Source organism: Bos javanicus, chromosome 7 (genome assembly GCF_032452875.1).
Source record: "Bos javanicus breed banteng chromosome 7, ARS-OSU_banteng_1.0, whole genome shotgun sequence".
NCBI lineage: Eukaryota > Metazoa > Chordata > Mammalia > Artiodactyla > Bovidae > Bos > Bos javanicus.
The window spans coordinates 34,527,901-34,542,825 of NC_083874.1; the positions used below are offsets into that span (position 1 = coordinate 34,527,901).

Genomic DNA, 14,925 nt, shown 5'->3' on the forward strand with positions numbered 1-14,925 from the left:
TAACAAGTTATTTTAGGACTTACTTGTATCTATAGGTAAATAGCTTCTGTATTTATTTTAACTGCCTCACTTCTTAGGTATGGATGTATGTAATTTATTAACAATGTTAAATTATGCTTTCTTTGTCATTTGTTTTTCCTATTCATTTTTTTCCTTAATTTTCTGGCAATAGCTTTGCATGGGTGCTGTGCTAGTTTCTGTTCTTTCCTTTTTTTGCTTACTCATTTTTATTTGAGGCCTGTTAATGCAGGGAGGTAACTGTCAGAAAAGGGCCATAGCCCTGGGAGGAATTTTCTTTATTATCTTAGGTGTGCTCAAGATTTCAGCCAAAGCACTATCTATAAAAGAACAGATGATTGTCTTGTACTTTCCTCAGAATAAAAGCTTCTGCTTTTCAAAAGTCACTGTTAAGAGAATGAAAAGAAAAACCACAGACTGAGAGAAAATATTTGCAAAGAATAGGTTGGAAAAAAGAGCTGTATTCATAATATGTAAAGAACTTTTAGTATTCAGTAATAAGAGAACAAACATCTCAGTTAAAGAATGGATTGGCTTAAGTTTTAAATACTTCTACCAGAAGAAAGTGGAAGTGAAAGTCCCTCAGTCCTGTTTGACTTTTTATGACCCCATGGACTATAGTTCCCCAGGCTCCTCTGTCTGTGGAATTCACCACAGCAGAATACTGGAGGGATAGCCATTCTGGGAGCTATGAGGGAAGCCTTCCTCAGTGATCAATGCAAAGAAATAGAGGAAAACAATAAAATGGGAAAGAGTAGAGATCTCTTCAAGAAAACTAGAGATACCAAGGAAACATTTCATGCAAAGATGGGTGCAATAAAAGACAGATGGTATGGACCTAACAGAAGCAGAAGATATTAAGAAGAGGTGGCAACAAAGATAGAAATATAGATCACTGGAACAAAATAGAAAGCCCAGAGATAAATCCACACACCCATGGACACCTCATCTTTGACAAAAGAAGCAAGAATATACAATGGAGAAAAGACAATATCTTTAACAAATGGTGCTGGGAAAACTGGTCAACCACTTGCAGAAGAATGAAACTAGAACACTTTCTAACACCATACACAAAAATAAACTCAAAATGGATTAAAGATCTAAATGTAAGACCAGAAACTATAAAACTCCTAGAGGAAAACATAGGCAAAACACTCTCTGACATAAATCACAGCAGGGTCCTCTATGACCCATGTCCCAGAATAATGGAAATAAAAGCAAAAATAAACAAACGGGACCTAATTAGAATTAAAAGCTTCTGCACACCAAAGGAAACTATAAGCAAGATGAAAAGCTGGCCTTCAGAATGGGAGAAAATAATAGCAAACGAAGCAACGGACAAAGAATTAATCTCAAAAATATACAAGCAGCTCATGCAGCTCAATTCCAGAAAAACAAACAACCAAATTAAAAAGTGGACCAAAGAACTAAACAGACATTTCTCCAAAGAAGACGTACAGGTGGCTAACAAACACATGAAAAGATGGTCAATATCACTCATCAGATCAGATCAGATCAGATCAGTCACTCAGTTGTGTCCGACTCTTTGCGACCCCATGAATCGCAGCACGCCAGGCCTCCCTGTCCATCACCAACTCCTGGAGTTCACCCAGACTCACGTCCATCGAGTCAGTGATGCCATCCAGCCATCACATCCTCTGTCGTCCCCTTCTCCTCCTGCCCCCAATCCCTCCCAGTATCAGAGTCTTTTCTAATGAGTCAACTCTTTGCGTGAGGTGGCCAAAGTACTGGAGTTTCAGCTTTAGCATTATTCCCTCCAAAGAAATCCCAGGGCTGATCTCCTTCAGAATGGACTGGTTGGATCTCCTTGCAGTCCAAGGGACTCTCAAGAGTCTTCTCCAACACCACAGTTCAAAAGCATCAATTCTTCGGCGCTCAGGCTTCTTCACAGTCCAACTCTCACATCCATACATGACCACAGGAAAAACCATAGCCTTGACTAGACGAACCTTTGTTGGCAAAGTAATGTCTCTGCTTTTGAATATGCTATCTAGGTTGGTCATAACTTTCCTTCCAAGGAGTAACTGCACTCATTATCAGAGAAATGCAAATCAAAACCACAATGAGGTACCATTTCACACCAGTCAGAATGGCTGTGATCCAAAAGTCTACAAGCAATAAATGCTGGAGAGGGTGTAGAGAAAAGGGAACCCTCTTACACTGTTGGTGGGAATGTAAACTAGTATAGCCACTATGGAGAACAGTGTGAGATTCCTTAAAAAACAAAATAGAACTGCCATATGACCCAGCAATCCCACCGCTGGGGATACGCACCAAGGAAACCAGAATTGAAAGAGACACGTGTGCTCCAATGTTCACTGAAGCACTGTTTACAATAGCTAGGATATGGAAGCAACCTGGATGTCCATCAGCAGATGAATGGATAAGAAAGCTGTGGTACATATACACAATGGAATATTATTCAGCTATTCAAAAGAACACATTTGAATAAGTTCTAATAAGGTGGATGAAACTGGAGCCTGTTATACAGAGTGAAGTAAGTCAGAAAGAAAAATACCAATACTGGGTATTAATACATATATATGACATTTAGAAAGATGGTAACAACAGCTCTATATGCAAGACAGCAAAAGAGACACAGTTATAAAGAACAGACTTTTGGACTTTGTGGGAGAAAGCGAGGGTGGGATGATTTAAGTGAATAGCATTGAAACATGTATATTGCCATATATGAAATAGATGACCAGTCTAAGTTCTATGCATGAAACAGGGCACTCAAAGCCAGTGCACTGGGACAATCCAGAGGGATGGGACAGGGGGAGGTGGGAGGGGGGTTCAGGGTCGGGGGGGACACATGTACACCCATGGCTGATTCATGTGAATGTATGGTGAGAACCACCACAATATTGTAAAGTAATTAGCCTCTAATTAAAATAAATAAATTAAAAATATTTTTTTTTAAAGAATAATACTTCGTAGGTCCACATTGTTGTAAGTAGCAGAATTCTTTTTTATGGCTGAGTAATATTATATTTGTGTGTGTGTGTGTGTGTGTGTGTGTGTGTGTGTATCCATCTATCTATCTGGCTATAGCATCTTTATCCATTCATATGTTGTTGGATACTGGTTACTTAGGTTGTTTACATATCTTTGCTATTGTGAATAATGCTGCTGTGAATATTGAGGTGCAGTGCATGTATCTTTTCAAATTAGTATTTTTATCTTCTTTGAATATATATACTCAGGAGTGTAATTGCTGGATCGTATGATAGTTCTGTTTTTTAGTTTATTGAGGATTTTCCATACTGTTTTGCACAGTGACGGCACCAATTTACATTCTCACTGACAGTGCACAAGTGTTTCCTTTTCTTCCCATCCTGGCCAACATTTGTTATTTGTAGACTTTTTAATGATAGCCATCCTGACAAGTGTGAGGTGAAATGTCATTGTGGTTTTTATTTTCATTTCTCTAATAATTAGCAGTGTTGAACATCTTTTCATGTACCTGTTAGCCATCTGTATGTCTTGTTTAGAAAACCATCCATTCAGTGCTTCTACCCACTTTTTGACTGGGTTATCTTTTGATAATTAATTCTTTGTCAGTAACTTGTTCTTCTCTGTTATTCAATGAAGTTCTCTTCTGGTTCTTTCTTTTGCTTCTAAGACTGCTTTTTCTCTGCCTCTTCAATACCTTTTCTTCTTCCATCTTGTAAAAGTTGACATTCTGCTAATAAGTTTTATCTTATCCTACACTGTTGATCAAACTACTCATCTGGCTTTATTGCAGTAAAGCTGAGTTGCTTCACACTTATTAACTTGTGAAGAAAGCATTGTGAATCATCACTAGCACTACCCTTGTTAACATCAGTAGCGTCAGTACCACCCTCATAACATCTTTGTCTCTAATCAAGTACTTACTATATGGCAGGCATTGCTGAACACTTCACATGTTTTAGTGCCATAAAGCACAATTATTCTGTAAGATTGTTAAGTTTTAGACTCTCAGAGTTTAAATCTAGTTTGAGGTCATACTATTATGTAGAGTTAAATTATATAAGTCTAATTTCCTGTCTTAAGCTTTTAGTGTGGTATTTTTCTACCTCTCCATTCATGCACATTATTTTAATTCAAGGTTATAGAAAAGTGTTTTTAATAAAATGAAAAAGTGTACAGTTTAACTCAGTAAATTTTAAAATAAAAGTTTTATGTGACAGGTTGAACTTACGAGGTAATTGCATAATATGTGCTTTATTTCACACCTAGGCTAATTTATGATTCATTTTCCAGTAGCTGTTTATGAAGCCATGACAGCTTTGTTAAATGAAATTTATCTTTGGTTAAAAAAATGTTTCACTCGCAAGACATTATAAAATTGGTTATTACTTAGGTGAGACTAGGAAATCAATTTCTAATATCCTAAATCAGTTTCTGTTCTGTTTCCTAATAAATGATATAAATTGATGTAAGCACAGTATGAATAAATGAATATGTTTAGGTTGGACAATTTCCTTTTTAGGAGATATTCCAAAAGTTAGTTTCTATAGCATTGCTCAACGAAGAGACTTGTCTCCATTAGGTATTGCTGGAAAAAATAGGTATTTGGGCAGCAGAAAGTAATGCTAAAGCTTGTAATCTGTAGTGACATTCTTCTGGCCTGTTTAATGATATAATATTTTGTTAATTTACTGTAGTCTTCTAAAGAGTTATTGTAACCAATCATTTCTTTTTATAGTTCTTAAAAGTTTATTTTTAATTGGTGGCTAATTCTTTACAATGTTGTGTTGGTTTCTGCTGTACAACAGCATGAATCAGTCATAACTATACGCATATCCCCTCCCTCTCGTCTCTTCCTCTCGCTGCCCATCTGTCCCCTCTAGGCTGTCACAGAGCGCCAGGCTGGGCTCCCTGTGCTCCACAGCAGCTTCCCACCAGCTGTCTGTTGGACACATGGTAGTGTATACATGTCAGTGCTGCTTTCTCAGTTTGTCCCACCCTCTCCTTCCCTCATGTCCACAAGTCCATTCTCTGTGTCTGCATCTCTATTCTTGCCTGCAGATAAGTTCATCAGTACTGTTTTTCTAGATTCAATATATATGCATTAATATACAAAATTTGTTTTTCTCTTTCTGACTTATTTCACTCTGTATGACAGGCTCTAGGTTCATCTACCTCAGTTCAGCTGATTCACATTTGTTCCTTTTTATAGCTAAGTAATGTTCCATTGTATATGTGTACAACAGCTTCCTTATCCGTTTATCCGTCAATGGGCATCTAGGTTGCTTTCATATGCTAGACTGTAACCATCAATTTTAATTCAAGGTTGTAGAAAAGTGTTTTTGTGCCTCTATTAATTCTTTTTTTTTTTTTAAGAGGAGGCTTTGAAACTCAGATAAAACATTTTTATTTAAGATAAATTATATTTCAGTATTATTTTAAAGTTTACATTAATTCTGTCAATCTAATGTTTTAAAAGAATAATTGTATCTTAGAATAAGGAGATGGACTATATGACTTATAACAATAACTTCCTATTCTGTGATCTCATGAATCTATGTTTTTATTTTCTTTCTCTAGATGTTTCTGTACCCATAGTTCTCAGTGACTTCAGATATGCATTACTTGGAGTTATATAAAAAACAATGGTAGATTAAATATTTGTATTATTAGGAAAAAGCACTAGTCAAGATATGTCTAAGTGACTAAATATATATATATATTATATTTATATAAAAATATACTATAAATAAATATATAATATAAATGAAATATATAAATGACATATATATGACTAAATATGTCACTGAACAAAATTTTAAATTTGTATCATTATTTGGATTTGCTTTAATTTGAAATTTTTAAGTGCTTAATTTTTAGACTTCTGAATTGTATGTTTGCATTTTAACATCAAAGTTTTTGTATGTTGAAGAAGCGTGGTGTAACTTTATTATCACTTTAATATATAAGAAAGCACTAAATTTAAAAACCGATGTGTTCTACAAGTTTTTTAGTAATTTTGGAATTGTGCTTTACCATGGAAACTTAAGAAGTGAATTTTCTCTGGTCAACTCAGAAAAAAAAATTAAACAATAATGTGTTTTAGAAGTAGCATTATCATTTTATCTATAACTAATGCTCCCTTTCGGAGAAGGCAGTGGCACCCCACTCCAGTACCCTTGCCTGGAAAATCCCATGGGCGGCAGAGCCTGGTAGGCTGCAGTCCATAGGGTCGCTAAGAGTTGGACACGGCTGAGCGACTTCACTTTCACTTTTTACTTTCATGTATTGGAGAAGGAAATGGCAACCCAGTCCAGTACTCTTGCCTGGAGAATCCCAGGGATGGGGGAGCCTGGTTGGCTTCCATCTATGGGATCACACAGAGTCAGACACGACTGAAGTGACTTAGCAGCAGCAATGCTCCCTTTAAATTTATTTTTATCAAGTTTTCCGAATTTTAGCATTAACCTTGGAATCTTTCAATTCAGTTCAATTCAGTCACTCCGTCGTGTCCTACTTTTTGCTACCCCGTGGACTGCAGCACGCCAGGCCTCCCTGTCCATCACCAACTCCCGGAGTTTACGCAAACTCATGTCCATTGAGTCGGTGATGCCATCCAACCATCTCATCCTGTCATCCCCTTCTCCTCCTGCCCGTGATCTTTCCCAGCATCAGGGTCTTTTCAAATAGTTCAGTTCTTTGCATCAGGTTGCCAAAGTATTGAAGTTTCATCTTCAGCATCAGTCCTTCCAGTGAGTATTCAGGACTGATCTCCTTTAGGGTGAACTGGTTGGATCTCCTTGCAGTCCAGGGGACTCTCAAGAGTCTTCTCCAACACCACAGTTCAAAAGCAGCAATTCTTCGGTGCTCAGCTTTCTTTATAGTCTAACTCTCACATCCATACATGACTACTGGAAAAAGCATAGCTTTGACTAGATGGGCCTTTGTTGGCAAAGTAATGTCTCTGCTTTTTAATATTCTGTCTTTTATATATGTCTTTTTAATATATATGTCTTTTTAATATGCTTGGAATCTTAAGTTTTAGGAAAAGTATACAGACTTCATAGTGTGATGAGGTTGGAGCAAGACCATAGATTGATATTTATTGAGAAACTTTCATTGTTGAGAAGACTCCTCCCCTGTACTGTTTTTTTTTTTTTTAAGTTGTTCATAAGAACCCTAAAATTCTTCAGGAGTGCCTCAGTCTTGCTTTTCATCAGAATAGCTTTGTTTTGTTTGTTGGGATTTGCTGAAGAATTCATCCATTTAATTATTAACCTAGTTATAAAGAGCTCAGGGTCTTGAATAAGACTTTATAAATTCATTTATCTGTTTTACCATGATTGATTTTGGAACCTCGGGTAAGTTACTTCACCTCAGTGTACTTTATTTTCCTCATCTGTAAAATTGAGATAATTCATAAGGTCTTAGTGAGAATTGAATGAGACAATACATGTACATTTTCTAGAAAAGCAATTATTGTCCAAGTGCATGACACTGTGCATGTAAGTGGCTAAGTCTGTGTTCATACTGACAACTCTGATGTCAAAGCTGGACCCTTATCACTATTAGAACATAGTGTTGAACTAAACTGAGGAAATGAAAGGAATGAAGTGGGTTGAAGGATTGGGACCAGAAGAAAACATTAGCACCTTGCCTTCAAAGGGCAGGTCCTAAGCTCAGGTAATGAATCCTGTTTATGAAAGATCATAGAAGAAGGGTGCTTCAGAAAGGAAGGTTTTTATGTGTGTCTTCCATTGGTAAGGAATTCAGAATATCACTAAAATGTTTATTTCAGCTTGTTCTAAACTAGGATTGTTTCAGAAAGCCTACAAAATAGATTGATTTTTCTAGAAACCTTTAGAAGTGCAGCTTTATAGTGCTTCTGTGAAGTTCTGCCCTCAGTATGCCAGAAAATTTGGAAACTCAGCAGTGGCCACAGGACTGGAAAAGGTCAGTTTTAATTCCAATCCCAAAGAAAGGCAATGCCAAAGAATGCTCAAACTACTGCACAATTGCACTCATCTCATATGCTAGTAAAGTAATGCTCAAAATTCTCCAAGCCAGGCTTCAGCAATACGTGAACTGTGAACTTCCAGATGTTCAAGCTGGATTTAGAAAAGACAGAGGAACCAGAGATCAAATTGCCAACATCAGTTGGATCATCGAAAAAGCAAGAGAGTTCCAGAAAAACATCTATTTCTGCTTTATTGACTATGCCAAAGCCTTTGACTGTGTGGATCACAATAAACTGTGGAAAATTCTGAAAGAGATGGGAATACCAAACCACCTGACTTGCCTCTTGAGAAGCTTGTATGCAGGTCAGGAAACAACAATTAGAACTGGACATGGAACAACACACTGGTTCCAAATAGGAAAAGGAGTATGTCAAGGCTGTATATTGTCACCCTGCTTATTTAACTTATATGCAGAGTATATCATGAGAAACACTGGGCTGGATGAAACACAAGCTAGAATTAAGATTGACGGGAGAAATATCAATGACCTCAGATATGCAGATGATACCACCCTTATGACAAAGTGAAGAACTAAAGAGCCTCTTGATGAAAGTCAAAGAGTAGTGTGAAAAAGTTGGCTTAAAAGTCAACATTCAGAAAACTAAAATCATGGCATCCTGTCCCATCACTTCATGGCAGATAGATGAGAAACAATGGAAACAGTGGCTGACTTTATTTTTTGGGCTCCAAAATCACTTCAGATGGTGACTGTAGCCATGAAAATCAAAAGACACTTGCTCCTTGGAATAAAAGCTATGACCAACCTAGACACCGTATTAGAAAGCAGAGATATTACTTTGCCAACAAAAGTCCATCTAGTCAAGGCAATGGGTTTAAGAAAGCTGTTCAGTTCAATTCAGTCACTCAGTTGTGTACACCTCTTTGCAACCCCATGACCCACAGCATGCCAGTCCTCCCTGTCCATCACCAACTCCCAGAGTTCACCCAAACTCATGTCCATTGAATCAGTGATGCCATCCAACCATCTCATCCGCTGTTGTCCCCTTCTCCTCCTACCTTCAATCTTTCCCAGCATCAGGGTCTTTTCAAATGAATTAGCTCTTCGCATCAGGTGGCCAAAGTGTTGGAGTTTCAGCTTCAACATCAGTCCTTCCAGTGAACACACAGGACTGATCTCCTTTAGGATGGACTGGTTGGATCTTCTTGCAGTCCAAGGGACTCTCAAGAGTCTTATCCAACATCACAGGTCAAAAGCATCAATTCTTCGCTGCTCAGCTTTCTTTATAGTCCAACTCTCACATCCGTACATGACTACTAGAAAAACCATAGCCTTGACGAGACAGACCTTTGTTGGCAAAGAAAGCTGAGTGCTGAAGAATTGATGCTTTTGAACGGTGGTGTTGGAGAAGACTGTTGAGAGTGCCTTGGGCTGCAAGGAGATCCAACCAGTCCATCCTAAAGGAGATCAGTCCTGAGTGTTCATTGGAAGGACTGAAGTTGAAGCTGAAACTCAAATACTTTGGCCACCTGATGTGAAGAACTGACTCACTTGAAAAGACCCTGATGCTGGGAAAGATTGAAGCAGGAGGAGAAGGGGATGATAGAGGATGAGATGGTTGGATGGCATCACCAACTCAATGAAGATGAGTTTGAGTAAACTCTGGGAGTTGATGATGGACAGGGAGGCCTGGCGTGCTGCAGTCCATGGAGTTGTGAAGAGTTGGACATATCTGAGCACCTGAACTGAAGAAACCTTTAAGGGAGCTGATCAAGTGCTTAAAAATTCTTGTGACTGTTAATAATGGAGTGAGAAACAATAGTTTTATGTATTACTCAGCCATTAAAGAGAATACATTTGAATCAGTTCTAATTAGGTGGATGAAACTGGAGCCTATTATACAGAATGAAATAAGCCAGAAAGAAAAACACCAATACAGTATACTAACGCATATATATGGAATTTAGAAAGATGGTAATGATAACCCTGTATGCGAGACAGCAAAAGAGACACAGATGTATAGAACAGTCTTTTGGACTCTGTGGGAGAGGGAGAGGGTGGGATGATTTGGGAGAATGGCATTGAAACATGTATAATATATATGAAATGAATCGCCAGTCCAAGTTCGATGCATGATACTGGTTGCTTGGGGCTGGTGCACTGGGATGACCCAGAGGGATGGTATGGGGAGGGAGGAGGGAGGGAGGTTCAGGATGGGGAACACGTGTACACCCGTGGCGGATTCGTGTTGATGTATGGCAAAACCAACACAATATTGTAAAGTAATTAACCTCTAATTAAAATAAATAAATTTATATTTAAAAAAAGAATAGTTTTATGTAGTAATGAAATGTCTTAAAAGAGCCTGAGAACAGATAACAAATAATCATCATCAAATTATAAAAATACAGTGTTATTTGGGAGGAGTGTGGAGATGATTACTGTTTTAATTTTGAGGGCTTTTTTTGTTATTTTTCTTGACCAATGAATTAACTATATTATAATAACTTATAGTTATTATGTGCTATGCAAAAGTTTAAAGATGTGCTATGCAAACATAAGCCATAGCTTGTTATTCCTTTGGATATCTGTTTGAATCCTAAAGGTCATTACTAAACCACTAAACTTACTACATCTCCCACACTTTTAATGACACATCACAAAAGTAACTGAAGGTCTATCTAGGAAGGAAGTGTTTGAACAGACCCTTTAAAAAGGTGTCTAAACAGTGATCAAAGCTGTTAAGCTGTTATCTAATATTCTTACATATTAAATATACACTTAATGGAAGAGAAAAAAGGATTTTAGGAAATTTTAAGGAATTAAAATCATAGCTAATCCAGAGAATCAGTGGAAAAGATTGAAGCTACATCTTAGGAGTAAGGTTGGATAAGTTGGCTGTTTCTAAAGTGGAAGTGATAGGCTTACAACCTGTACCAGTAGAATTCTAAACCAGCCAGTGATACTCCTGTTCCTAAAGAAGTCATATTAAGAGTCCTTAGACAGCTTCTACCCCTGGACAACCAACTTCCAAGATCAAAATTAGTGAAACATTCTTTGCATAAACATGGCTTCCAAAAATTGAAAATGAATATTGTTCATAATAATCACACATGATATATGATATATAATATACACATTAATCATAATGACATATAATTAATATAGAATTATAATTGTATACATATTATATGATCTTGGGATTCATCACTAAACATAGGTTTTAATACCATCATGTCTCGCTATCTGATTTTTTATCAGGTGAGCAGGAACTGAAAAACTAAATGACATAACAAATTAATTAATTATTGTCAACTTTGATACAGTCATCTTGATCCCTTTAGTAGTTTTACTTTCTACATAACATACTTTTATTATATGTTAATTTTTTTCTTTCTTACAATAGCTAATTTTTCCATGAATTTTCTTGACCTCTTATTCATGCAGATGAGGCAGTTTCTAAAAATTATTATGATGCTTGTGATTTCTCAAGAAGATGGGTCAACAGGTTTTCTTTTTGGCTTTGCTCATTTACTCATTGAATTAAGCATGTGTTGAAGGTGATATAGCACATAAGTATAAAAAGAAGAGCTGTGAGGGCATTTTAACATGTTTTAATAACATAAATGCTACTAATATAACAGATAGTAGTTATGTATACTCTTTTAATATATCCAGTTACTGGCTAATCCCTGGAGAGATGATTTGTGAAGGATATTCTGAAATCTTTTAACAAATGACAGATTTTAGATTCTGTTTTCATACAGCCATGTGAGCTATAGTAAGAAATAAAACTCCCCCCCCATTTTATTTCAAAGATAAAATTAATTCCAATAAACAAAATTTAACTGTGAATTTTGCACCTTTCCCATAGGTTTTGTTTTAATCAGATGTCTGTTATAAACTCCTCCACTGATGTCTTGGAAATGAGTACTGAAAGCAGTAGTTGGCTTTACTTTGTTTTACTACATTGACCTGATGAAATAATCAAAGCTGTTAGTAATTACAGTTAATCAACATTATGAATTTTTTATACAGCTATTTAATCATAGGCTTTCTTTTATAATTATAGATGTTTCTCAACCATTTTTTTCTTCATTTTCTTTCCCTCCCTGTATCTGTTTTTTATCCTGTCCTTTGGTTAAAATGTGAAGTAATTTTAACATGATCATATCTAAAGCATAATTAGTCAAATATATATTTCAAAATCACATACATTCTGTAGTGAATCTCTACCCACTTTATTTCTCACTTTATTTCCCCACTTCTCTCCCTTCCCTCTCTCTCCTTTATCTCTTTTTGGGGAAGGAAAGGAAACAAGTTGTAGAGAATTCTTTACAAAAAGAAGAGTGAAAGAACCATATTTCTCATCACCTTTTCTTACATATGATTTTGGTCAGAGTATGGACTTGGGATATAGCTTTATGAGTATAGGATAATACTGGAGTTTCATGTAATTAAAGAGCCAAAATTCTGACATTCATTTGTCTATTGCTTTTCTCATGTATGACTCTGTCTCAGCTAGAATATTATCTTGATGGAGAAAAGTATTTGTAGTATGCTACTACTTTTATCTAAAAAGAGGATATGTATGTATATGTCTGTATGTTTATATGCATTCACATCCACATAGACATACATTTACCAGTTTAAAAAATAATGGAAGGGACTTCCCTGGTGGTATAGTGGCTGGAAATTTGCCTGCCAGTGCAGAGGACATGGGTTCAGCTCCTTGTCTGGGAAGATTCCACGTGCTGTGGATCAACCAAGCCATGCCTTGACCACAACTACTGAGCCCACGTGTCACAACTACTGAAGCCTGTGTGCCTAGAGCATATGCTCTGCAACAAGAGAAGCCAGCACAGTGAGAAGCCTTTGCAGTGAAATTAGGGAATAGGCCCCACTCTCTGCAGCTAGAGAAAAAGTAACAACAGACCTAACACAATCAAAAAAAAAATATATTGTTTAAAAAAGATACAACAGGAGACCTCAAAGACATTTAAAAAAATAATGGAAGAAATAACTGTAAAACAAAAAATCCCAGTTGTCAATTCTCCAGAGTGATTAAACCATTTTCACTCCTAATTCAATGTATGAGAGTTTCATTTGCTGCATCCCGATTTGGTGGTGTTAGTCTTTTTTATTTTAACTGTTCTAATGGGTGTGAAAGGCGGCTTCTCTGGTGGTTCAGTGGAAGAGAATCTGCCTGCTAATGCAGGAGACACAGGTTCAGTCCCTGGGTTGGGAAGATCCCCTGGAGGAGGAAATGTTAAGGCACCCCAGTATTCTTGTCTTGGAAATCCCGTGGACAGTGGATCCTGGCGGACTATAGTCCATGTGGTCGCAAAAGAGTTGGACACAATTTAATGACTAAAAGCAACAATAACAGTAACGAGTATGACATGTTATTGTGATTTTAATTTATATTAAATCATGTTGAGCCCCTTTACATGTACCTATTTGTACTTGTATATATATTCTTTTGTGATGTGTCTGTTTACTCTTCTACCCACTGGGAGGGGGTTATTAGTCCTATTATTTTTGATTTGTAGGAATTTGTATATATTTTGAATGTATCTTCTTTATTAGATGCGTAACTATCTTCTTGCTTCTTTTTAACAAAACTAATAAAAAGATTTATATACAGAAGATATTGATACATTTAATATTTATAAACTGGTGATTTTGGAAGGAAATTAGAGTAATTAGTATTTAAAATACAGACCTTATGTTTTAAACCTAAAACGAAAACTGCATTCTATTCTGTTTTTGGTTTCAGGTGCAATTAAAAACTAGCATTTCTAGTCAGTATGTAATTCGGGCGCAACCAACTAATAGGTGCCTTTCTACACTGGAGTGTGCAGCTGTTGCTCTTTCTATCTTGGAGAAAAATAACTACATACAAGAGGTATGTCTTTGGAAAGTTACATACTTTGAAAGTAGGTGTTTGGTTAGATTTTTGTCTGGCAAATTTAAAAATGCATAACTTGTTAAATTTGTAGCTCAAGTGACAAGTAGCCTATGTCTGTGATAGAAATGTATGTACTTTTAAAACCTTCATTTCTCCTCTGGTGTTTTTCTGTTAGTTTAGCATTCCAGATTGGATTATTTAAATATTCATTCTAGGCTGTGCAAACAGCATTTGTAATATGCTAAATTGTTTTTAAGTAGCATAACATTAAATACAGTTTTTTCTTGGATAGATATTTCAGCATTCTGTATTTCTTAGTATTTGTGTTCTCTTGTACTCGACTTTTTTCTTTTTAATTAAAAGAACATTTTACGGCAACATTCTTTCCATTGGTACTTTTATTTGAGGAGAAATATCAACTTTCTGTTTATCTATTAATGTTGCTTAGAGTATAAAAAGATACAATTTTTTTTGAGAAAAAAGCCTACTGAATATGAAAAGGTTATAACCTGTAATCAACATTTTACTTAATTTCCATGAAAGCCTGATGATTTCATATATAATTCATAATCATTAGTAAATAATAACATTTTAGTAAGCTCACTATCTCATTCTTTTAGAACATGTAAGAAACTTTACACTTATGACAAGAAAAAAATACCAAAATAAAACTGAATTGTTAGATTTTTTTTAATTAGTGAAAATTTTTGATAAATTCGACTCCAGAAGAAAAGTCAGAGGATAATGAGCATAACTAAATAAAGTTTTGTAACTCCCTCTTCTCACACACACACACAACACATACACACAGAATATTCTCTTCTGCCTTTTCCTCTCTCTCTCATACATCATGGTTTCTATTATAAAAGTATGCCTTAGCCATGAAGGAAATTCCAATAATGGATAAAAGCTCAGCTCAGAATCACTGGATTAGTTACCAAGAAAGAAAAAAGAATGAAAGACCTGCAGGATGAGGAGAGTTAAAGAATGCTAGAAGAAGCATTGAGTGGCCCTTTCCTCTCCCCCACCCTAAGCCATGTCCT

General features: G+C 36.2%; 1 protein-coding gene across 1 annotated transcript in view; it reads left to right on the forward strand.

The window, feature by feature from the left end:
• Nucleotides 1-14,925, forward strand: part of DTWD2 (DTW domain containing 2) — a 107,748-nt gene that overhangs the window by 52,008 nt on the left and 40,815 nt on the right. The window contains exon 5 of the mRNA XM_061423001.1: nucleotides 13,751-13,879. Within this exon, the coding sequence (XP_061278985.1) occupies nucleotides 13,751-13,879 (129 nt within the window). The remainder of the gene's footprint in view (nucleotides 1-13,750; nucleotides 13,880-14,925) is intronic.